The sequence below is a fragment of the Hypanus sabinus genome, chromosome 7 (genome assembly GCF_030144855.1).
Source record: "Hypanus sabinus isolate sHypSab1 chromosome 7, sHypSab1.hap1, whole genome shotgun sequence".
NCBI lineage: Eukaryota > Metazoa > Chordata > Chondrichthyes > Myliobatiformes > Dasyatidae > Hypanus > Hypanus sabinus.
Genome location: NC_082712.1, coordinates 163,750,635 through 163,774,649, shown reverse-complemented (window position 1 = coordinate 163,774,649; position 24,015 = coordinate 163,750,635). Strand labels below are relative to the sequence as shown.

General features: G+C 41.4%; 1 protein-coding gene and 1 long non-coding RNA gene across 2 annotated transcripts; one reads left to right on the top strand and one right to left on the bottom strand.

Annotated features, from left to right (window-relative positions):
• The first annotated feature begins 2,069 nt into the window (after nt 1-2,069).
• On the top strand, nt 2,070-22,024 carry LOC132397363 (uncharacterized). Its single transcript, XR_009513344.1, has 3 exons — nt 2,070-2,148; nt 4,649-4,727; nt 21,824-22,024. It is a non-coding gene; the product is annotated as an uncharacterized LOC132397363 (long non-coding RNA).
• On the bottom strand, nt 10,351-20,996 carry dbx1a (developing brain homeobox 1a). Its single transcript, XM_059973976.1, has 5 exons — nt 20,966-20,996; nt 13,882-14,256; nt 12,960-13,058; nt 10,994-11,196; nt 10,351-10,683 (listed from the first exon to the last, which is right to left on the bottom strand). The coding sequence occupies exons 2-5, from the start codon at nt 14,252-14,254 to the stop codon at nt 10,351-10,353; spliced, it is 1,008 nt and encodes a 335-aa protein (XP_059829959.1). The 5' UTR covers nt 14,255-14,256; nt 20,966-20,996.
• Nucleotides 22,025-24,015: the final 1,991 nt, after the last annotated feature.

The window sequence follows — 24,015 nt, the reverse complement described above, 5'->3', positions numbered from 1 at the left end:
CACTCGCCTCGATGATTTCAATCTTCCTTGGCACTTTAATCAGTGAGATTGGCAAGAAATGGAGTTGATCATGGGCTCCAGGCTTCACGTGGCCATGTGCCTCATGGAACAGCCCCAGAGACAGCAAAGTGCCAAATTACTGAATCAACCCGAAAACATGCCACCAAAATGTAAATCACGGGCTCCAACAGTTGTAGAACCACATTGACAGAATAAGAAGATGTAACAGAACTGAGAACAGTTTGCACTATATGAAGTATTATTTCTGATACAACGATGTGTTTAAATATCTCTAGGCCAGTGTATCATTATTATTAATTTTTCCTGTTTCTGTTGGAAGTATTATTACTTCTTGCATTAAAACTAACTTTCCAAGGAGCACAGGACTCTTTTGCTGTGTTATCAAATAACACACACATTTCCATAATGGGAATAGACCATAGAACATCAACTTTAGAACAGCACAGCACTGGAACAGGTCCTGTTGTCCTAAATATCTGTGCTGATTACAACTTTAAATTAAACTAATTCCTTCAGCCTGCACATGATCCATATTCTACCATTCTCTATATGGTCATGTGCCCGTTTAGACTCCATGCTCCTACCCACTCTTCCTCCAAGAGGATCACAACCGTGTTGCATGAGGCTTGCATGCCTCAATGACCCAGAGAGCTATGTCAGCTGGAGTCAGGGCTTTATGCTTTGGCTCTTGGTAGGGCCACCCATGCCAAACAGGTCAAAGGGTAGAGGCCAGACTAAGTGTGGTCCACCAGTCCATCAGTCTCTGGGGTTTAGCTCAGGGTTAACAACCCTGACTGGTAAAACAAAATTGTTCTGGAAACAGCAATGTGTGATGGCATTCCTGAATGCCCATCAGAACACGCATGACTGACTGACAGTAGAGAAAACCAAGCTACTGACATGACATGATGAAGGAAGCCCTGACAACCACCAGTGATGGAGGACCTTCACTGCTGCCTTAAATGCCAGTGGCTTAGTGGCCAGTAGAGAGACTACCACTCTCAGTAAAAAATTAAACATCCCCCTCTCATTTTAAAGCTATCCTCTTTAGTATTCGACATCTCTAACCAAGGAAAAAAAATTAATGATTATCTACCCTATCTCTACCTCCCTAACTACCTATAAGTAGGAGTAGACCAACTGGTCCCTTGAACCTGTTCCATCATACAATGAGAAATGATCTTAATCCATGATCCTTTGCTGGCAAAATTGAAAGTAATTTCGCTTGCAGAGAGATTTCTAGACTTCTGCCAATTTTTAGTGTACAGGAGTCATTCCCAACATCACTTCCGTAAGGTCTAGCTTCAACTGTTATACCTGCAGTCCGAGACCCAGCCGCCCAACTGATGGAAGTTGTTTGTGGAGAATCAAATTTTTACGAATTAATCTATAAAACATTGCTGAGACCACCTTTGGAGTATTATGTTCAGTTCTAGTCACCTTGTTACAGGTTAGATGTGGAAACTTTCGGGAGGGTGCAGAGGAGATTTGCCAGGACGCTGCCTGGATTAGAGAGCAGGTCTTATCAGGAAAGGTTAAGCAAGCCAAAGCTTTTCTCTTTGGAGCAAAGGAGGATGAAAGCTGACTTGATAGAGGTGTATAAGATGATAAGAGGTGTAGACAGAGTGGACAGCCAGTGCCTTCCCCACAGAGCTACAACAAATACTAGAGGACATGCTCTGGAGGAAAGTACAAGGAGGTGGTCAGTGGTAGTTTTTTTATTACTCAGAAAGTGTTAAGTGAATAGAATGCATTGCCAGTGGTGTGGTAGAGGTAGTTACATTTTGGATATTTAAGAGTCTGGTAGAAAGAAAAACTGGATGAAAGAAAGATTGAGAACGTTGAAGGGTTTTATTGATCTTAGAGTAGATTAAAATGGGGGCACTTCATCGTAGGCCCAATAGCCTGTAATGCTCTATATTCAAACCACTCCCACTCTTGCATTACTTCAAATACTATTTAATCAAATTATTAGTGAAACAGAAAAACTGCAGAAATAAATGTATAGGAATTGAACGTACCCTTCTCTCCGTGTACTCAGCATGCCTCGAAGTTTTAAAGTGGTAATGCGACGTCAACACTTGAAGCACGAAGCTCCCGTCTGGACCTGAAGCTTTCCTGGACCAGGTCAGCCTAGTTAGTGCTAGTTGCGGCGGGGGAGGGTGGAGGTGAGTGTGCACACCTTAAAGGCGTGTCAGCCACGGCACAGAGGCATAAAAGACTGCCATGGAAGTGAGGGAACGCACATACAGTGACTTCCCATGCAGTCCTGGTCTCATGGGGGGGCGGGTTATCACCAATCCACATGGCAGGACAGTGGATGGAGGGCGCATCGCGAACGTTGCCCCCACCATCCTGAGCAGGCCGACAGATACTCTACGCTGAACCCTTCGACTGTACGTCTCCGTGTCGAACCGGGGCAGCGCGTTGTAAATAATACGCGAAGTTTGTCAATTGCATTTGTAAGCACCATTTTATGCTGGTAAGAGAAGACTTGGCAGCAGGAGCGGAGAAAGCAGCAACTGCGCGAGTGTGGCCCGTTTCCCGTGGTGTGCCAGATCACCTGGAAATAATCGCTAACCTGAATTCATTTCCAGTAAAATGCGCTTCTGTGTCGGAAAGTGAGTTGTTTTCAGGCCGAACTCTCTTACCCGGAGACAGCGGGCAAATTGGTCTGGTGTACAATTTATCTGCAGTAGCCATGGTGATTATTAAATGCTTTAATTATTTTGTCAATCGGACTGATGTGACACCACTTATTGGTGTCTGAGTGATACTGAGTATATATTTTTAAAATTTTTTTGAGATACACCGTGGAATAGGCCCTTCAAGGGGACACCCGCCCAGCAATCCCCGGATGCAATACTAACCTAATCATGGGACAATTTACAATGACCTACCAACCCATAGGTCTTTTGACTGTGGGAGGAAACCTACAGTCGGAAAGAACATACAGACTCCTTTCAGGCAGCAGCGGGAACTGATCGCCTGTACTGTAAAGTATTTTACTAGCCACTATACTATCATGCCGCCCCCAAACTTAACTCCCATGAGCAGAGGCAATGGATTATATTTGTGCAAGGAATCCCCAAACTCCTCTCGCTTCTGTGCAGATGTTGTGAAATACCTTATCATTTATATTGGTTTATTATCGTCACAAGAACGAGGATACAGTGAAAAGCTTTGTCATGCAAGGTAGGAGCTAATGCAATTACGGGAAAGATACCGGCATGATAAGTGATTGGCTGACTGGCAGACAAAGTGGGAAGAAAGGGAGCCTTTTCTGGTTGGCTTTTGGTGAGGAGTGGTGTCCTGCAGGGGCCAGTGTGGCGAATTTGGCAGATGATACAAAGATAGGTGAAATGACAGGTGGTACTGAGGAAGTAGGGAGTCTGCAGAAGAGCTTAGACAGATTAGGAGAATGGGCAAAGAAGTGGCAGATGGAATATAGTATAAGGAAGAGTATGGTCATGCACTTTGGTAGAAGGAATAAAAGAGTAGATCGTTTTCTAAATGGGGAACAAATTCAGAAATCAGAGGTGCAAAAAGACTTGGCTGTCCTCATGCAGTTCCCTAAAGGTTAACTTGCAGTTTGAGTCAGTGATATGGAAGGCAGATGCAATGTTAGCACTATAAAAGCAAGGATGTAACGTTGAGGTTTTATAATGCATTGGTCTGACCAAACTTGGAAAATAGTGAGCAGTTTGGGGCCTCTTATCTAAGGAAGGATGTGCTGGCATTGGAGAGGGTCCAGGGGAGGTTCACATGAATGATCCTGAGAATGAAAGGGTTAACAAATGAGTGTTTAATGGCTCTGGGCACTCAAAGGAGTTTACAAAAATGAGAGGGGATCTCACTGAAGTCTTGTCAAATCGAATATTGAAAGCCCAAGATAGAATGGACATGGAGAGGATGATTCCTACAGTGAAGGTATGTATGACCAGGATATCAGAATACAAGGACATCCCCTTTTGAACAGAGCTGAGCAGTAATTTCTTTAGCTGAAGGGTGGTGAATCTGTGGAATTCATTGCCACAGATGTCTGGATGCCAAGACATTGGGTATATTCAAAGTGGAGTTTGATAGGCTCTTGATTAGTAAAGGTGTCAAAGGTTACAGGGAGAACGGGGTTGAGAGGAATGATACATGAGCCGTGATGGAATGGCGGAGCAGACTTGACAGGCAGAATAGCTTACTTCTGCTCTTATGTCTTCTGGCCTTATGGAAGTATATGGATTGGTAACTAGCTTGCAACAAGCCCAATCTGTTACACAGCCACTGTATAGGGATAGGAAACTGCAGCTCAGCTTGTACACATAGTCTCGGGGTAATGGCTGTAGTGATCATTATACAATGAGCAATTTGTCCCTGCAACATCCTCTGATTCTTGCAATGCTACACAGTAAATCCAGTGCTGGTGCACCTCAGGATGCATGCTTAGCCCACAGCTCTATTCTCTCTACACTCACAACTTTGTGGTTAGGCACACAGTTCAAACAGCATCTATAAATTTGCTGATGACATAACTATTGTTGACATAATTTCAGATGGTGGCAAGGAAGCTGTAGGAGTGAGATAGATCAGCTGGTGAATTGGTGTTGTAAAAACAACCTTGCACTCATTTCAGTCAGGTCAAAGAATTCATTGTGGAAGGGGAAGTCAAAGGGAACACAACAGTCCTCATCGAAGGATCAGCAGTGGAAAGGGTGAGTATATTCACATTTGTGTGTGTCAACATCTCTGAGGATCTACCCAACATAATAATGCAATTACAAAGAAGCTATGACAGCAGCTATATTTCTTTAAAAGTTTGAGGAGACTTAGTATGTCACCAAAGATTCCAGCAAATTTCTATAGAGGTAACATGGAGAGCAGACTAACTTGTCGTATCACTGTCTGCTGTAGAAGCGACACTGCACAGGATCAGAAAAAGCTTCATACATTGCAGACTGAGCGAGTTCCATCTTGTGCACTAGCCTCCCCAGCAGTGAGCACATTTTCAAAAGATGATGCCTCAAAAGGCTGCATCCATCAATAAGGACCCCCATCACCCAGGACATGCCCTCTTCTCATTGCTACTATTCAAGGAGGAGGTACAGGAGCTTGAAGACACATGCTCACCTCTCTTTTTGCACTACTTATTTAATATATATCCTGTATATATTACTTAATGTAGTTTTATAGTTTTTGTATTGTCATGTACTGCTGCCACAAAAACAGCAAACTTCATGATCTATGTCAATGATATTAAACCTGCTTTTGATTCTGAATATAAATACCAGTGGAGAACGTATTGTACATCGATAGTCCATACAAGATGAAGGAGTATCAGAGTAGTGTAGTAGTTAGTGGAACGCTATTACAGTGCCAGCGTTCAGAGTTCAATTCCTATCACTGTCTGTAAGGAGTTGGTACTCCTCCCCATGACCAAGTGTGTTTCCTCTGCTTTGGTTTCCTCCCACATCCCGAAGATGTAGGGGTTAAGGTAAGTAAGTCTGGACATTTATATTGACACTAAAAGCATGGTGACACTTGCAGGTTTCCCCTCAGCACATCCTTAGACTGTATTGGTTGTTAATACTTTTCACTGTACGTTATGATGCTTAAATCTATGTGTAACACATGACGCTTACCTCTTTAGAGCAGGGATTCCCAATCTGGGGTCCCTGGACCCCTTGATTAATGGTAGGGATCCGTGGCATCAAAAAGATGGGGAACACCTGCTCTCAACCACTAAACTACTTTGAGTGGAATTACCAATGGCTACTTTTTATTCAGAAATTCCATGGATCTCATTTGTGACTGATTTCATTAAAAATGAACAATCTGGAGTGAAACTTATATCTGCAAACTGAACAACATACTCCTCTGACAGCTGGGATACTGGGATGAAAAGTATTATAAATGCCATAGACCTGACGAACATCTTTCGAGGAAAATATTTAGCCACATCACCGCAAAGAAAAATCATACACACTTCACTATGCATGCAACTTTGTTGTCTGCAGCGTGGGAGATCGCATGGAGAGTTGCAGTCAGTTCCTTCTGGAGTTTACACACCAGTTTAAAAAACTGAATGGGGCCTGTTGGAATTTGCCTGCAGGGTGGGAGATTGCTCAGGTTATTAGTAATTTTTAGCAAGGGCCAATAAAAATGTAAGCAGAACAGCCATTGTGAGAGTGGGAAGCTTTGGATCAACAGGCTTTGGCAAGAACAGGTGGGACTAAGAATATTTGTAGTAAGTTTTTATTTTCTGTCTATTGGTACATGGCTAGGGGATTGAGAATGGATCCAGATTTAGTACGTATGTTCTTCATGTGAGATATGGGAACTCCGGGAGGCCACTAATTTACCAGATAACTACATCTGCACGAAGTGCATCAAGCTGCATCTCCTTTGAGAGTGTGTTAAGGAACTAGAGCTGCAACTGTATTACCTTTGGCTCATACATGAGGATGAGAACAAGATTCACGGGAGCTACAGGGAGGTAGTCACCCATAAGTTGCAGGAAGCAGGTAGTTGGTGATTGTCAGGAGAGGGAAAGGGAATGGACACCCCTGTGGTTGTTCCCCTCAATAATAAGTTCTCTGTTGGGGGAGTGGTCTCTGGCTCTGTGGCTCAGAAGGGAGGGGAGGAGAAGAGGAGTTCAGTTGTGATAGGGGATTCCTTAGTATAGGAGCAGACAGAAGATTCTGTGGACATGAAAGAGACACCTGAATGCTATGTTGCCTCCCAGGTGCCAGGGTCAGGGCTGTCTCAGATCGGGTCCACAGTATTTTAAAAGAGAAGGATGAACAGCCAATTGTCATGGTACATATTGGTACCAATAACACAGGGATGAAGTCCTGAAGAGAGAATATAGAGAGATAGTAGAAAGCTGACAAGCAGGTCCTTGGGGGTAGTAATCTCTGGATTGCTGCCTGTACCATGCATTAGTGTGGGTAAAAATAGGATGATTTGGCAGAAGAATGCAATGGGGTGGGGGGGGGGAAGGAATCAAAAAAGGTGAATGCAGGACTGTTGGAGTTAGTCCTGTCAGTCTAACACCTGAAGAGTAAAAGAGAGGCGAGAGTGGATATTGGAATGCTGGAAAATGACACTAGAGGGGACAAAGAAATGGTGCATGAACTTAATAAGTATTTGGCATCCGTCTTCACTGTGGAAGACTCTAGCAGTATGCCAGAAATTCAAGAGTTTCAGGGGACAGAAGTGAGTGTATTTGCTATTACTAAGGAGAAGATGGTTGGGAAGCTAGAAGGTCTGAAGGTAGGTAAGTCACCTGGACTAGATGGACCATCCAGGGTTCTGAAAGAGGTAGCTGAAGAGAATGTGGAAGCATTAGTAATTATCTTTCAAGAATCACTAGATTCTGCAGTGATTCCACAGAACTGGAAAATTGCAAATGTTATTCCACTCTTTAAGCAGGGAGGGAGGCAGAAGAAAAGAAATTATAGGCCAGATAGCCTGTCTTCATGGGTTGGGATGATGTTGGAGCCCATTATTAAGGATGAGGTTTTGGGGTATTTGGAGGCACATGATAAAATAGGCCAAAGTCAGCATGATTTCCTTCAAGGGGAAATCCTGTGTTACCAATCTTTTAGGAGTTCTTTTAAGAAACAGCAGACAGCATAGAGAAAGGAGAGTTAGTGGATGTTGTTTACTTGGATTTTCAGAAGGCCTTTGACAAGGGACCACATGTGAAGCTGCTAAACAAGATAAGATCCTATGATATCACAGAGGTGCAAAGGATCTTGGGAGTCCTTGTGTAATATTCCCTAATGGTTAACTTGCAGGTTGAGTTAGTGGTAAGGAAGACAATTGCAATATTAGCATTCATTTTGAGAGGACTAGAATATAAAAGCAAGGATGTAATGCTGAAGCTTTATAAGGCATTGGTCAAACCACATTCAGAGTATTGTAAGTGGATTTGGATCCTTTGCCTAAGAAAAGATGTACTAACATTGCCGAGAGTCCAGAGGATGCTTACAAGAATGATTCTGGGATTCTGGGAATGAAAGTGTTTATACACGAGGAGCACTTGATGTCTCTGGGCCTGTACTCAGTGGAGTTTAGAAGAATGTGGGGGGGGGGGGGTGGAATCTCATTGAAGCATGTCAAGTATTGAAAGGCCTGGATAGAGTGGATGTGGAGAGGATTTTTCCTACAGTGGGGGAGTCTAGGATCAGAGGGCACTGCTCCAGAACAGAAGGACGTCCACTTAGGACAGGGATGAAAAGGCTGGTGACTCTGTGTAATTCATTGCCACAGATGGCTGTGGAAGCATCTTGATTAGTAAGGGTGTCAAAGGTTATGGGGTGAAGGCGGTAGAATGAAGCTGAGATGGATAGTATATCAGCCATGGGCTGAATGATCTAATTCTGCTCCTATCTCCTATGGTCTTATGTTGGTTCAGGTATGAAAATTGGCAGACTGGATAGTATTATGATTTCAATCTGACAAGCAGCTCTTAACTTCTACAAAGGAAAAGTTGATAGTGAGGTTATCCTTTACTTCCTTGGAGCCACAGAGTGATAGACAAGTACAGCACAGAAACAGTCCTTTCAGCCTAGCTTGTCCATGGCAAAGCATTTGAACTGCCTACTTCCATCGACCTGCACCTCCATGTATCTATCCAAACTTCTCTTAAATGTTGAAATCAAGCTCACATGCACCACTTGTGCTGGCAGCTCATTCCACATTCTCATGACCCTCTTAGTAAAGAAATTTCCCCTCATGTTCCCCTTAAACTTTTCCATCTTTTATCCTTAATGCATGACCTCTGGTTGTAATTCCACCCAACCTCAGTGGGAAAAGGCTGCTTTACCCCTCTATACCCCTCATAATTTTGCATACCTATCAGATCTCCGCTCAATCTCCTACATTCTAAGGAATAAAGTCCTAACCTATTCAATCCTTCCTTATAATCCAGGTCCTGCAGGGCTGGCAACATCCTTGTAATTTTTCTCTGTACTCTTTCAACCTTATTTACATCTTTCCTGTAGGTAGGTGACCAAATCTGCTCACAATACTCCAAGTTAGGCCTCACCAATTACTTAAACATAACATCCCACCTCCTGGACTCAGTACGTTGATTTATGAAGGCCAATGTGCCACAAGTTGTCTTTATGACCCTAGCTACCTGTGACACCACTTTCAATGAATTATGGACTAGTGTTCCTAGATGCCCTTATTCTAATACACTCCTCAGTGTCCTACCTACACTGTGTAAGACCTACCCTTCCTACCAAAGTGTAACATCTCATATTTGCCGGCATTAAATTCCATCTGCCATTTTCAGCCAATTTTTCCAGCTGATGCAGATCCCTCTGCAAGCCTTGTTGTCCACTCCACCCCCGATCTTGGTGTCATTGAGTCACCTGGAACTATACTCACTGTAATTCAGAAGAATGAAAATAAGATCTTATAGAAAGATATAAAATTATGAAAGGGATAGATAGTATTGAGGCAGGAAAGTTGTTTCCACTGGTAGGTGAGATAGAACTGGGTTATATAGTCTCAAGATTCAGTGGAATTGATTTAGGACAGAGATGAGGAGAAGTGGCTTTTCTCAGACAGTAGTGAATCTGTGGAATTCTCTGCCCAGAGGACCAGTAGAGGCTATCTCATCAAATAAATTCAAGACACAGTTAAATTCTTGCATTGCAGAGAAATTAAGGCAGGTAGGTGGAGCCGAGTCCAAAGCCAGATCAGCCACGATCTTATTGAATGGCAGACAGGCTAGAGAGGACAGATGGCCCACTTCTGCTCCCATTTCTTATGTCCATATGTTTTTAAATGGAAACTGTGATAATAAACCTGATACTGATTTTGATTCTGGAGGATTTACATCGCTTGGATGCCCCCGGTAATGATCTTCAAGGCTGCTTGTTCCCCAAGGCAGGAAAATTAAACATGTCTGAGAGACACAACTTCCATATGTTTAAACACATCTCATAATACCTACTTTTTTATTTGGTATTATACAAAACATTTAAGATATAAACATTATGCATCTATACACTGCGGCATACAAAATAAAAAAAAATTCTTTATAAGTTATGACCACCAAGTCTACATTTTCAAGTTAAGTCATTAAACAGTTTGCAAACTTTTAATTAGAATCTAATCAAACTATATGTATAGTCATTCATAATACTCTTGGTATAAAATATTCATTCAACTCATCATTTGTACAAAAGCTGTGTACAGGTCACTGAAGCCGTGCAAAGCTGGCCTCACGAGTAAATGTAAGTCCGGACTGTTTCCCTCCTCTTCTGCAAGCAACAAGCCACGTCCATTCATTCACAGAATGATTCGGAGGAGACGCATTTATGAAACGGTTATTTCTTCGTCCTCGTCCTCCTCCTCGGAGAAGTACGTGTGTTTGTCGGTGTGCTGGTGTGAGATGAGACGTAGGTGCGTGTCCATGCTCTTGAACTCTGGTGACTGACATATGGATGATTTGGGGCTGTCTCTGCTCCCCGTTTCCTCCTCGTCCCCCGAGTGCAGACTGCAGGGAGACGACTTTCCCACGTCGCTGAGATCGGGATGTGGATTTAACTTTGTGGGTAAGGTCTGCTCACGGCACCCGCCAGCAGACAGCAGTTCTCTCTCTTTGGAATTTCTCCATTTCATCCTTCTGTTCTGAAACCAAATCTTCACCTGATAAGTGATCAAAAGTAGTTACTTCTTATAAGTTATCTCGGGAAGAATGAGCCAATCAGGCAAAGGTACTTTCACCGCTAATAATCTATTGTTGCTATTTCGAGTTTGCCATGGATGAAGTCATAGTCGGAGCACGAACCCATCGAATCTGTGTCTACCGTCCATTTGCACTAATCCTACACTAATCCCATTTATTCTCCCCATATTCTGCCGTATTTTGCCTTGGAAGGGGCGAACAAGTGAACAATTCCACAGGCCCTTGCCAAGGACGCGCTTAACTGATCTGTGAGCACGCGTTGTGAATTACCTGAGAGTCTTTCAGTCCCAGCTTGGCTGCCAGTTTGCGTCGATCTGGCTTGCTGATGTATTTCTGTTTCTGAAACATTTTCTCCAACGCTTTCCTCTGGACATCGGAGAAGACAGCTCGACGGAGCATCCCTCTCCTGGGCTTCCCCCGAGCGGCCAGTGGCCAAGAGAAAGTGCCAGGAATGGGGACCACAGAGGAAGAGGCTGGAGGGAAAACAGTGCAGTTATTTAACCTCGAGGAAAGGCAGTCTCCAATAATATTGGCGATAAAACAGTATTAAGTCACTTGAAAAGCTGGTGACAGCGGGAAGAGTGAAAGTTTGCGCACTTTAAACAGCCAGTTTATGTATTCTTCAAAGTAATTCATGGTGATATTCTTTAACTAATTCCAACACTATTTTTTATTACGCCTTATCTCTACCTGGACATTTAAATAACTGGAAAAAGTTTAAGAAAATAAATTTACTGGCACGCGTATTGTGTGAAACCGGAGAGGAATAGGTGATAAACTGGTAATAGGCACTTTCACTGGTTTCAAATGGTCTGATTTATAAAAAGGGAGAGGCTCTCCTTCTGAAAGTGTTAATAGCAGACAGAAAAAATTCTAATGAAGCGTGAATGGTAATTGTGTAGTAATGAACTAACAGAAAAAGACTGAGGACAGGCTGCTAAAGCCATATATTATTGGAACAAAAGCAAACTACACATTCACAATCTTAACAGAATTGCACGCCAAGATCATTGTGCGAATACTGATTACCGCAGACTTTCTTTCCCCCCCAAAACAAACGGAGATGAAAAGCCATTTAGAAAGCTCAAACACTCCAAGTTGTTTTTCTGTTGAAACTTCCAGCTTGCGAATAAAGGTGGCGAAGGTCTAATTGTCGATATGGGACCAAAGTTCCTTCCATAACGTTAAGCTGCTTGAGACGTGTCAATTAAAAGCGGAAAGCTGTCACCAGCGACTGAAATCGAAATGCTTTATTGGTAACAAAGGTGATTGGGGGCGGGGCGGCCGTGAATAGCCAATGCAAAATCGATATATTTTTTAAAACGGCCAATGGTTATACATATTTAAGTTGGATGGATAACGCAGTCTGTGTTGAGTTGGAAGCCTGTTTTGAACGGGTGTGTGGAATGAATAACATATTGATTCAGAAATTGAATGTTAATTGTGGTTAAAATTAGTTGTAAAACAGGGTTACAGTTTATGTGTATGGTGTAGTTATCTTCCCATTCATAATCACCCGTAACTGCAGGGTTTATTCCGGCTGGCTTTGAGAATCTGAATATAGGTGAAATCAGGACGAATCATTAGATTGTAATTTGATTGATTCTCACTGGTTCGACGGAAAGCTCCAGTTAGTTCACTGACGTTTGAGTATCCCAGCGTTAAAACATTGGTAATTTGTTTACAGGAACCTCCTCTGAACACTATATTATCAGGCACTGGAGTTTGGTTTAAAGTTCACCTGAAGGATGCTTGTGGAGTGGGGATGCGATGGAGTGGGGGTAGATTGGGGTGGTGTTTGGGGGGGGGGAGGGAGGAGGGAGGGGGTGGTGTTAGTACCCGGTGCTAAGACTGCGTGTGGTTGCTAAAAATGAAGCGGCGATTGGTCACGGTCTTCAAAGCTTTGTTAGGAATCAGTAGTGAACTGCGGGGCTCTGTGGGAAAACTGCAGCCGTGTAGCGAAGCCAACAGTCCTTCTGAGAATGGACCCGCCTCGAACTTAGTGCGTGACAATTTCTGCTAATTTGTAGATCATGGAATCAGAGCAGAATGTCAGCCGTCACTGCTTGTGCTAAATAGGGCATCAAATAACCGAGACTGATTTCGAACCGTTGTACTTCTAACAACCTCTGAACTACACTCTAACCCCCGGGACAGGCTGCGAAATATTGGCTCAATATGCGTGAAACAAGAGGACCACGAGCGTTCGCGCGGGCGTGGGTGAGGGGGGACTTACCTGGGAAGTAGGAGGAGCGGAGAAAAGGCTGGAAAGATCCTTCGAAGTAAGGGAAGAAGGCTTTCGGCGAAATCCCTTGGATCAGTGGAGGGGAAGTTTCTGGAATATAGCAAAATGAATCTCAGAATGCGCACTTTTAGCCACACATTTAAATCGTGATTAAATAATCGCTTAGCCTTAGCCAAACAGCAGTGGATAATTACAGAATAAACTATCCCATTAGCTGGGTAAACATGCATTATTTTGTTTTCCGGGATATTTTTACGCAGCATTTAGATGACCATATATAGTGCTTAATTAAATTTGTATCGTCTGTATTAAAATAAACACTACCGTATTTAGAGACCTATATATCGATTTATGATCAAATAATTTTGAATGTAGGTAATGGCATATTTAGTTAACCGTAGACTATAAGATAGCCACTTTGGAGTGAAGTAAATCTAGATAGTAATTGCAATATTTGGACAACGCATCTCATTTAGACCGTTAGATAATCTGGATTGTTTAGTTAATCATAAAATGTACTTTGATAATATACCGCCTCTGAGTGACCATACTTAGGTAACTTTATATTGCATTCGGATACCTACAAATAATACTCAAGTAACTTTATGTCCTGTTAGCCTCAAATCATGAATGTTTTATATATACATCCCCTATCTTGCGAACGGAACAAGGAAAACACACTAAATAAGTTCTCAGTTAAAAAAAAGTTGCATTGTTTAAAAATAGTTTTCTTGTGACGACTATTTTACTTGAAACACTTTTTATTCTGTTTAAGATATTACAGAAAGGAGATAATTATCTTAAATTTCAATAGGAGATTTGCAGTTAGTACTTCACCCACTTCGCGTAAATTTTATATATATATATGGTTGCATTGCTTTCCTGGCCGGCATTTAAGGAAGAAGGCACTCACCAGTTCTTGGGGTTGACGAGAGGATGGCGTGCACACCAAACTTTAGGTAATTGGAATCGCTGCTTGTAGAAATGGAGGTATGAGGGGAGCATATTCCACTTGTAACAGAGCTAGTCGTACTGACTTGTTCTGTTGTCACGGGGCTTGGGCTGGTGGTGGGTTCGGAAGTTGACGGAGACAGTGTGGCAGAAACAGATCGGGGCAGGTAACTGGCAGGCCGACTGATCTTCAGCAGATCCTCCACCAGGAAGCTCGCTCCCATTGCGTGCGAGGAAAAAGCTGACTGCAAAGACTGGGGGAGAGTCAGAGTTGGGGTTGGCCTCAAAAGCCCCGGGTACATTGCTGAAGGAGCAATCACACTTGGGAACATCATATCTGCAGCAGTGAGAGAAACAAGAGGGAGAGAGAGAGAAGGTAAGAGGAAGAGAAAGGGAGAGGTTCCAATCAATCCTATTCAGCAAAGAGCTTTTTACCCCTACTTCCCTTTCAGTAAGATCCAACTAACACCTCCAGCACTTTTCTACCATCGCCTCCTTCTGCCTGATGTGTTTTATAGTAGACAGCCTGGGTAAGTCTTTTGAGATGTGACAGCTTTGACAATGAAGTTCAACAAAGTTCTCCACATGAGTTCCTTTCACTCGGAGCTTCTAGCTCGCTGATTGGTCCATTAGAGCAATTTATGATTGGATTAGACTTCATAAGCAAGCAATCACAATGAAGCTTCAACAAAGAAGGTGTAGCCATTAATTCGGAATACCGACCGCCTCTTTTGAATACACTGCCGTAGGATTTGAGCTGGTTTTGTTTGGGTGCAATACACACAGGCTAATTAAAAGACAATTTTCCAAGTTTCCAATGACATTTTCCTCGTTTGAAAGGAATTATGAAAAGAAAGCACTAAATTTATTTGATACCCCCGCTGCGCCAACAAAACTGGTCAATAAATATTCATATCTTACACTATAATCTCCTTGTGAAAAGGTTCTTGGGCTGGCAGAGTGAGACATTTAAACAGCAGATTGTTCGCAAGTAATGGAAACAAATTATATCTATATAAAATGCAATTTTCAGTCGAAAGCATCGCTAATTGAAATATAATAAAATGTATTTCTTGTGCTTAACCTTTCTAAAGTCCCAAACGCCTAAGCATCTAGAAGCACTTTTTGTTGATCGTATTCTGCAAGTAAATAATTTTGTGCTATATTTAAAAATTACACAAATTGTGAAAATAAAACACCGTTTACAGAGAGACGGACCATGATTTAACTCTATTGGAACGCTGCTTTAAAATTAAACTGGACTCATGTCATTACAACGGAACAAAAATGCTATAAAATATTTTGAACCGACGCTTAGTTTAAAAAGTGTCTATTTTTGTTTCATGTTTCATGGGTGCTTGACGATAGATATATAGATAAACAGTTAATAGGCTTTTAAAAAAGGCGTGGAGTCTTATTTTAACGGAGAACAAAACCTCGTCTAGAATCGATCAAATTGGTCTTTAACGCAATAACAGATGTGTAGAATATTAAGATTAGCAAAAAAAAACGTACACTAGTTTATTCTTAATAAGCGACGGCAAATGGACTGTAGCCACGTTATCCCATTAACCGCGGCAACAGCATCAACTGTCACCATCAGCTGTGTTTTTATTTACTCAACACAATGCTTCAAAATCGTGTTAGCCGACGTTCAGCAGCTTTACTTCTATATAAAACACGTTTTTTTTTGGCTGCTCGGTGTTCGGCATCAGCTGTAGATTATCCTTACGTAGTTTCTTCAACACACAAAGATACATCCCCGGTGTAAACCCATTGAGAATCAAACGTTGCAATTGAACTTCAGCAATGGAACTTCGAAGAGATATTAATTCATATTAAAATGAAAAAGCCATTTAAAAAGGTGCCTCAAGGTTAACAATCGAAAATCTCGTTATGTTGTTTTCCTGATATGCAAATAGATAATTCGCCCTATTTTACACTCCATTTTATATTGTAAAAAGTATGTTGGAAACCTGAGACACAAATCAGTCCATTTTTGAATGGAGCGCAGGGGATTTAGGTGATACAATTAGAAACTGAGAGACACGAGGGCTTAAAACCAACTTTTAAAAACTTGACATCGGAGAGTGTTTTGTTCCTGTAAAATACACGGCTGTCTTTGCGACTGGCGAGTTTGTGCTCGCTTCAAGGGAATATCTTGCTCATGAAATTCTTGTTGTTTTATTAACTAGGAATATGCGTAGTTAGTGGGCAGGCTCACAGTTCTGCTTTGAAATCCTAACCATCTATCCGTATAGTTTCAGGAGATGCTGTTCCCAAATAAGCATTTAGACTTGCATTGACTGTGCAAGACGGTTAATCGTTGTAGTATAGAACAGTATTAAGGAAACCAAATACACATTCATTTGGATGAGCCCGGCCAGGTGCAACACGTTATACCGAAATATCCAGCATGAAATAGAGTAAAAATATTTCTCGGGAAATAAATAAAAGCAACAGCGGTAATTATGTACAGTTTCCAAGTTGATAAAAGCGACCCTTTAAAACTCGTGCAATTGTGTGTGAGGGGTGATTCGGTCCGTGAATCTTTTAAATCACTGCTTTATTTGCCAGCATATTACAAACGTCAGCTAGAAGGGGAAAGGGAACGTGATCTGCAAAAAAACATTTTCCTAAATCAACTCGCTTTAGCAATAATTATTAGAAAACAGAATTATCAGACAAATGGAGTAAGAGCATTGGGCTTTAGTGACCAGATCGGTTTGAACGATCAATCAGACATGTTATTTTGTCTCTTCGTCGTACAGCTATTTTACCACGTGCCTTCTCTTTTTTTTCTGCTCTCGGGCAATTATTCTGCTTCGATCCATTGATGACGGTGATCCATTCAATTGGCAACAAGTACCATCTAAGTTGAAGAAAATCACTCAAGGAGTGTATAAAAAAGTTAGGGGGAAGAATGGGAATGGAACGACGAAACATTTATGAGATTCGGCTGACCTAATCCTAAAATGATCAAGCAAATCAGAATCCTGTCATGCGTGGGTCGAAGCGGAGTGATTGTTCGTGAACAGGGAGGGGGGGGACGGACGGACATCGAATCCTTAACATGGTAAAAAAAAGCTGTACGAAAATCGGGCCAAAATAATGTATGATTGATTACCCAAAACAGTGCGATCTGGTCATTTAAAGATCAATACTCTTGCCCCATTTGTCGGATAATTTTGTGTTTTTTTTTAAAACTACTGGTTCTGGCGCGTTGATTTACTCCGCATTATACCTATAAATTCCACAGTTCTGCCTGTGTATAGGCCAACCGCTGGCAGTTTCTCTGCACTAAATCAGGATAACGACATTAACTGGGAGGTTGGGTCAGGCCCATGCTGCGACACACGTGGATGTAGACGCTCTGGGTAAGGGCCTGTGCCACACTCTTGACAACTTTCAAAACAAAAATCCTGAATCTCTAAGGGAGGGAAAAAAGGCACCAAACAAGCATTCAAAGCAAAATAAAGCATAAGCAGCAATGAAATTTGACTGAGATTTATTTTAGACAGATTTTTGAAGGTTCCCTTTAGAAGTTCGTGGTCCTTGATGAGATCTGTGACTAATGTTGTTTGACCTATGCTCGTCCTTTTTGTTCGCCGTGCCATTCATGTTGAGGGTAGTTATCTCCATTTTTTTTTAAAAAAAAGAAAAAAGTCACTCGGTTTCTTTGTAGGGCTGAACAGAATTTTTTTAAAAGAGAAGAGTTTACGGAAGAGGCAGTTTCTTTAAAATTCAGGCCGTTGGATTTAATCCCCATGAAATTGTCTGGCAGGCGCACGGTCGAAGCAGAGGGGAAAAAAACTGGTACCGTCTGTTTACATTCGCATTAAACTAAAGGCGCCTAATTCACCTAACGGACCTTTAAGTATCATCATTTAATAATAAATCACCTTGGTGCCAAACCGTGACCAAGCTGTAAGATGAAAAGTATATTAGAACTGGCAGCCTCTTGAGGTTAGGAAAAAGAAAGTTACTTTGGAGTATGATCCCTCAAGCCCGTCACATCGGCAGAAAGCTTCATTTGCGGCTTATCTAAAACATATGTTGGTAGTGTTGTATTTTTACATTTTGAGTCGTCTATAATTCCATTGTTTGTAAATATGATAAGATAAATTATGATGAGATAATTTTTGATGGAATGAGATAATCTCATGGGATCAATTCTTTCTCGTTTTGATTTGGTGCAAATCAAGCCCGGATGCAGCTTCACATGAAGGGAGCACGTCTTTATTGTGATTTTCGATTTACTCTGAACAGTTTCTTGAGTATTTGATATCTCCTTTCAATTTCATTTGCCGCCTTCAATTCGGTAGTCCTATCCTTATCAAAGTGCACCCCCCCTCCGTTGTCTTAATTTCCTGCATTATCGACCAAATTGACCTACTCTCACCCTGCCTTAAGAGGTTTCTACGTCAAAGTATGCTTAACCTTCATAGAATTAATCCTAAAGTTATTTGATACATTTGAACTCACTATCAGACTATAAATGAATCCATTTTAAAAGCCTTATACAACAGTTCACTCAAAACTAAGTTTAAGAAGCATCAACTCCACATTCCTCCTTCCCTCACGCAAGCGGCCCTGAACATCTTGCTGTAAATCTCGAAGAGTTTCTCTGGAGCAAATCATGTCAAAGTCCGCTGGTGTCAGTGAAGACACAGCCACACCTTGCAAAAGTTTTGGTTACATCCTGTCCGCGCTCTTTCCTTTAAGAAATTTCCCGCAGTGATGAATAATTTCTTTGAGTCCTTTCTGAAGCCGTCTTGCCTTGTCTAAATGGGAGGGAAAACCGCCAGGTCAGCAAACGACACTTCAATGCCCTTATCATCGACTGGAACTTACGGCTAACTCAGGCGCATGCTCTTCAATGATGAGGCACAACCGGGGTAACTCGGAGTAGCTCACAGAATGGTCTGTCTTACCTGATGAAACCATCCTACTGTAAATGGTGCCTTTTATATAAACAAATGTAAAACCAAAACTGTTTAAACAGCCTCTATTAAAGAGGTCCTCGTCAATTTTATTGTTTATAAACACAAGTTAGAAGGTTTGCACAATTCAAGAACTTATTAAATCTAAGGTTCATCTATATATGTCTATTATGTAGAACAATATCGGCCAATTTAAGAAATGGGAGTCATCTTGAGATACGATCTGGTATATAAATTCAAACTTGGTACTTTAGGTCTTGCCAAATTACGCAGGCGTCTCTCCACTGCGCTCTCGTCAAGATCTCCCTCTCTTTTTGCGTAAAAACAGTTAACCACCTGTCAGGCTGCAGCACAATAAGTGCGGCCAATAGAGCTTTTCATGCATGTGTAATATATTTGTTCGCCCATTCACTTAATGAAGCTGATAAATGTGAAGCAAACAATCGTCAAGTTAATCTATTTAGTAAAATGTTTTAAGACTTTCAGACTATGTTAAGAAGGTAGTGTTGCCCACATTTTCATTCAAATGCGCCATCCCCGTGCGTGCCTTTCAGTGCCAAAGGACAACATTCTTGCGAATATAATTTATTATAAATGTGCTTTTAATGGGTTTAATTCGCACGGCCAGCTGTTTTGCGCTATTTGGTAAGCAGAAAACAAACGCGGAGGGATAGAAAGCTAGTTAAAATTAGTTTCGGTCACTGAGGCTAAGCCATATTTCCTGCAAACCATCTGCTTGATTGACACAATAGAAGGATTTTCGGGGGGAAGGAATGAAAGCTGAGGGTCCAACAGTTAGTATTTTCTTCATTTCATTGTGAAGGTAAAGAACCTTTAACTGTATGCGTCTTTACCTTTCCAACATAGAATCAGGTTTAATATCACTGGCATATATCATGAATTTATTGTTTTGCGGCAGCTACACAAATACATAATAAAACTACACAGTACAAAACGAAATATATATGTGTATAATTAAATAAGGGTAAAAAGAGAGCGAGAATAGTGTACATGGGTGCATTGTCCGTTCAGAAATCTGATGGCGGAGGGAAAGAAGTTGCTTCTGAAACGTTGAGTGTGTGTCTTCAGGCTCCTGTACCTCCTCCTTGATGGTAACAACGAGAAGAACGCATGTCCTGGGTGATGGAGGTCCTTAATGATAGATGTTGCCTTTTTGAGACATCGCTTTAAAAGCCCCTGGCCGGAGAAAAGTTAGAACAACATATATTCCAGTTTTCCACGGTAACACTATTAGTGGTTTGACCTATTACAGATCTTTGCTAGTTTGGCACTATATTCAATCGCTTCAGTGTTAATGAAATTGAAAATATCAAGCCACATCTCAGAACATAATCTGAAGCAATGCACAAGAATGGTATATGACCATAAGCTTATAAAGTAGCTTGACTAGTTTACTTACCGCATGACAGGAAGTCCCTTAAAGTGTTAAAGACCAACCTGTGAAGGGTACCTGACAGAAATATATAGGGAAAAGTCTGTTAAATTGCGAAGGGCGCCGTGCATTGCATCTTTGATGGGATAAAAGAATGATTCTGGAATAACGCACCGCCGAGCTGGACCTTTCCGCGGTGATATTCACTATGAGAAGGGCTATATCCATATTGGACATTTTATGACCTCAGGACATAAACTAATTGGAGAATTGTCGTTATTGCAGTGATTGAAAGGGAACAGTCAATTTACGCATGGCTTGTTCCCATAGAAAGCATCGAGCCAATCCGTTAGGGTTAAATCTGCCAAATATTGGTAAAGATATCTAGGTCGTCCTGCTAAATCCTGTCAAGGAATCTTTAATAATCGTTTTAGAGGGCGACAGGTTTCAGCCCAAATAAGACACCATTCTTGCTGCAGAGCTCTCCCCAGTGTACTCGGGAGGCAACCCTCACTCTGTGTTGAAATCTCTGAATTGGAGTTTGAACGCAAAGGAGATCGAACTGTTTTTTGATCCACGCAATTAATTTATCACCAACTAGGTTCTGGAGTGAATGTTTCTCTCTAATTGACTTCGGAATCCTTTGAATTTTAACTTCCAAAAACTGTTAAAACGGCGACCTCTCTTCTTTAGAAAAAAAGATTACTCACCAAAACACTGAATTGGTTCAAATTCCCAAGAAGAGATCTGAATACAGGCGGAGATGGATAGACTGCGATTAGAGGCCGTGAATGGCTTTCTCCTGTTCCTAGCGCTTCATAGTTTGTGATTAGGGGAGGTTCCAAGTAGCATCGGAAGATTAGGATTTGAGCGGGCAAAAATCAAGAGAAGAAATTTGTAGTCGTAACATACATAGAAGTGTTTGCTGCTGTGTAGGACCCGAAAAGCAACTCGACTTGGCGTCTTCCTCTAACCTCTAAGGGCAAATCAAAGACAATATTCAAACACATGTTAGGGAAACTGGACGGGTGTCAAATAATCCATTAGCCAGTTTCAATTCACATCGTCGGCTGTGTATAAAGGCTATTTTTTGTCATCACTTTAACTGTAGCCAAGATCCAAGATTCCTCAAATTCAAAAGTAAGCTCTCTATTTGTATGAGCTAAACAGTAATTTCATTGCCAGACAGCCCGCCTGAAACAACAAAAATCCCATCGAGTTAAATTCTATTAGTTCATTAAACCACATTTACTTCCTGTGCCAATATCGTACCACCGTTACTTCAACAAGAAACGGCGAGTATTTCTTCTGCGCGCTATATGTAACGAAATCTGAAACTCTTGTTTATAAGCAGGTTTCGATACACTAAACGATCGCAGGATCTTGAATCTATGTGTATTTATGTGTTCCAATCTCATTTTTACGTGGCCTCGAGGTAATTCTTTTAAGTGCTTCATATGAACTTATTTTCCACTTTGCCAATTTTTCTTTCTGACTATAGAATTGTGTGTTGCTAAAGGGACAATGAAATTCGGAGCATGGTTAACGACGCTGCATAATTTCCCCAGGAAAAGGCGGCACTATTGTCCTGGGAACGATATGGAGAGTCCTTTTCTCCCCCAAGAAAATTCAAATGTCTCTGACCAGCTGTAACCCCGAGGAAAGGCAGAGAGAACGAAAGAGAGAGAGCGAGGCGGCATGTTAATTTCAAGGTAGCTGCAAAGGTACTTCGTGGAAGCAGAACTTCATCTTAAAATGTAAAACCAAGAAACACGGGACGATATGAAATTATAAATTGGAATCCCAATCAATTTTATGTTATTGGCATTTACACCATGGTCGGATAGACAGAATGGAAAATAAATAGCATTATCAATAGTTACCGGTATCTTTAAAAATATCTAATTTTGTTCTGGTGGCTGGTTGGAATCCCTTTCTATGGCTACGTAAGGGGTAAATTTTGTTTATTTGGTCCTATTTCCCATTAAGTCATTAGAAAGTAGATTTAAATGATGTTGCAAAATTCTGGATATGATACCTATTAGGGAGTTGAGTAATTTTGTGTTACATGAGCAGATGAATGTTTTGTTTAAGTGGGGGATTGGCGTTGTGAGTGAAGTGGGCTTTATGCTAATATTTAAATTCTGAAGTTCAGGTGTGTAATTCAATATATAATGTAATATCGTTAGTGCGTTGGGTTTGTGTAAAACACACACATTTCAAACCTAGGTGTAACATTTAGCTCGAAATAGTGTTCAGCAATGTGTTACTCGCAAACGTTCCTTGTTACTTCGTTTGTTCGGGAGAAGCCCTGTGGTATAGTATTCTTGGCCAACCGACGGAGCAGTTAGAAAAGCTTCCTTCTCTAAATTTGTGCACCAGGCTTCCGAGATCATTAGTGGAGCACAGGCTTTTAAAATGTTGCCTCTTCGACCTTGACCGGGACTAGCTGAACAGGGGAAAATTGCATGGCTTCCACAAACATGAACTTCACAGCCAGCCTCCCCAGGGATGCCAGTATAGAGCGCTTGCTCTGCACTTTCAGCTGCGGGAGCCTAGGGGGTTGGAGAACATGGGGCACTTTCACGGATGGGCATGGGGTTCCCACTAACATTCAGCCACAAAAATGGAGGTCACTTGAAACGGGTTGCTTAAGAAATGAAGAAGGATAATCCAATGTGCTTGGCCTTTACTCTTTGTCCCACTCCCATCAGGGAGGAGGCTACGTAGCATCCACGCTATGACAACCAGACTCAAAAACAGTTACTTTCCCTAAGCAGTAAGGATGATCAATATCCCCACCCACTAACCTACCCCACCGCCACTACTTTATCTGTTCCTAACAGAGTTACCTTATGTGCAGACATTCCTGTGCCTAGCGTCTTTTATGGACATACAATTAATCTATCTATCTATCTATCTATCTATCTATCTATCTATCTATCTATCTATCTATCTATCTATCTATCTATATATATATACACACACACACTCACTCTCTCTCTCTCTCTCTCTCTCTCTCTCTCTCTCTATCTTATGTTTTGATATATATTGCGTTTTTATTGTGTTTTTTTTATCTCATTGTGGGCTTTTTGTGCAATTATTTCTAACAATTTTTCCGTTCTCATTTACAATCGTGTACTGGAATTGACGTTAAACAATCTTGAATCTTTCGTCCAATTTGCCAGGAAGAAGTTTCTCAACAGTATTACCACTCCTGCGTTACACCCCTCCCTCCTTTCTACTACAGCATCAAATCTAGTCGCCCATTCTCCACCAATTGTTCCTAGAAGGTACAGTAATACAAACTAAAATATCTCACATTATGGAAGACCCTCGTGGCCATACGCATTTTTGAGCAACGGATTAGGTAACAATTCCCCATTCGTCATGTATTTCTCATGGCTTCGGTTGGAGTACGGTTGAAATAGATTTTACGAGGCACTAAGAATAGAACAATTGCCAAAATCGGACAGGTTGATGAGCATTTTACATTTAATATAATTACATTTGAACTAATATTCTCATTTGTTGCTTGTTTTCATTATTGTTGTAATGAGTACATAATCTTATTTTAGATTTGTTGACCACTAAAGTGTTTGATATCACACTGGGATGACTTCAGATGGTTTCTGCCTTCTAGCTATTTGATTTTATTTTTGTAAAATTCATACTTGATTCGTGAGCGACTATCCGCTCACAGCCAGATTCCGCTGTCACTAATCTGGAATGAGAAAACCACACTTGAAAGGGACCCATG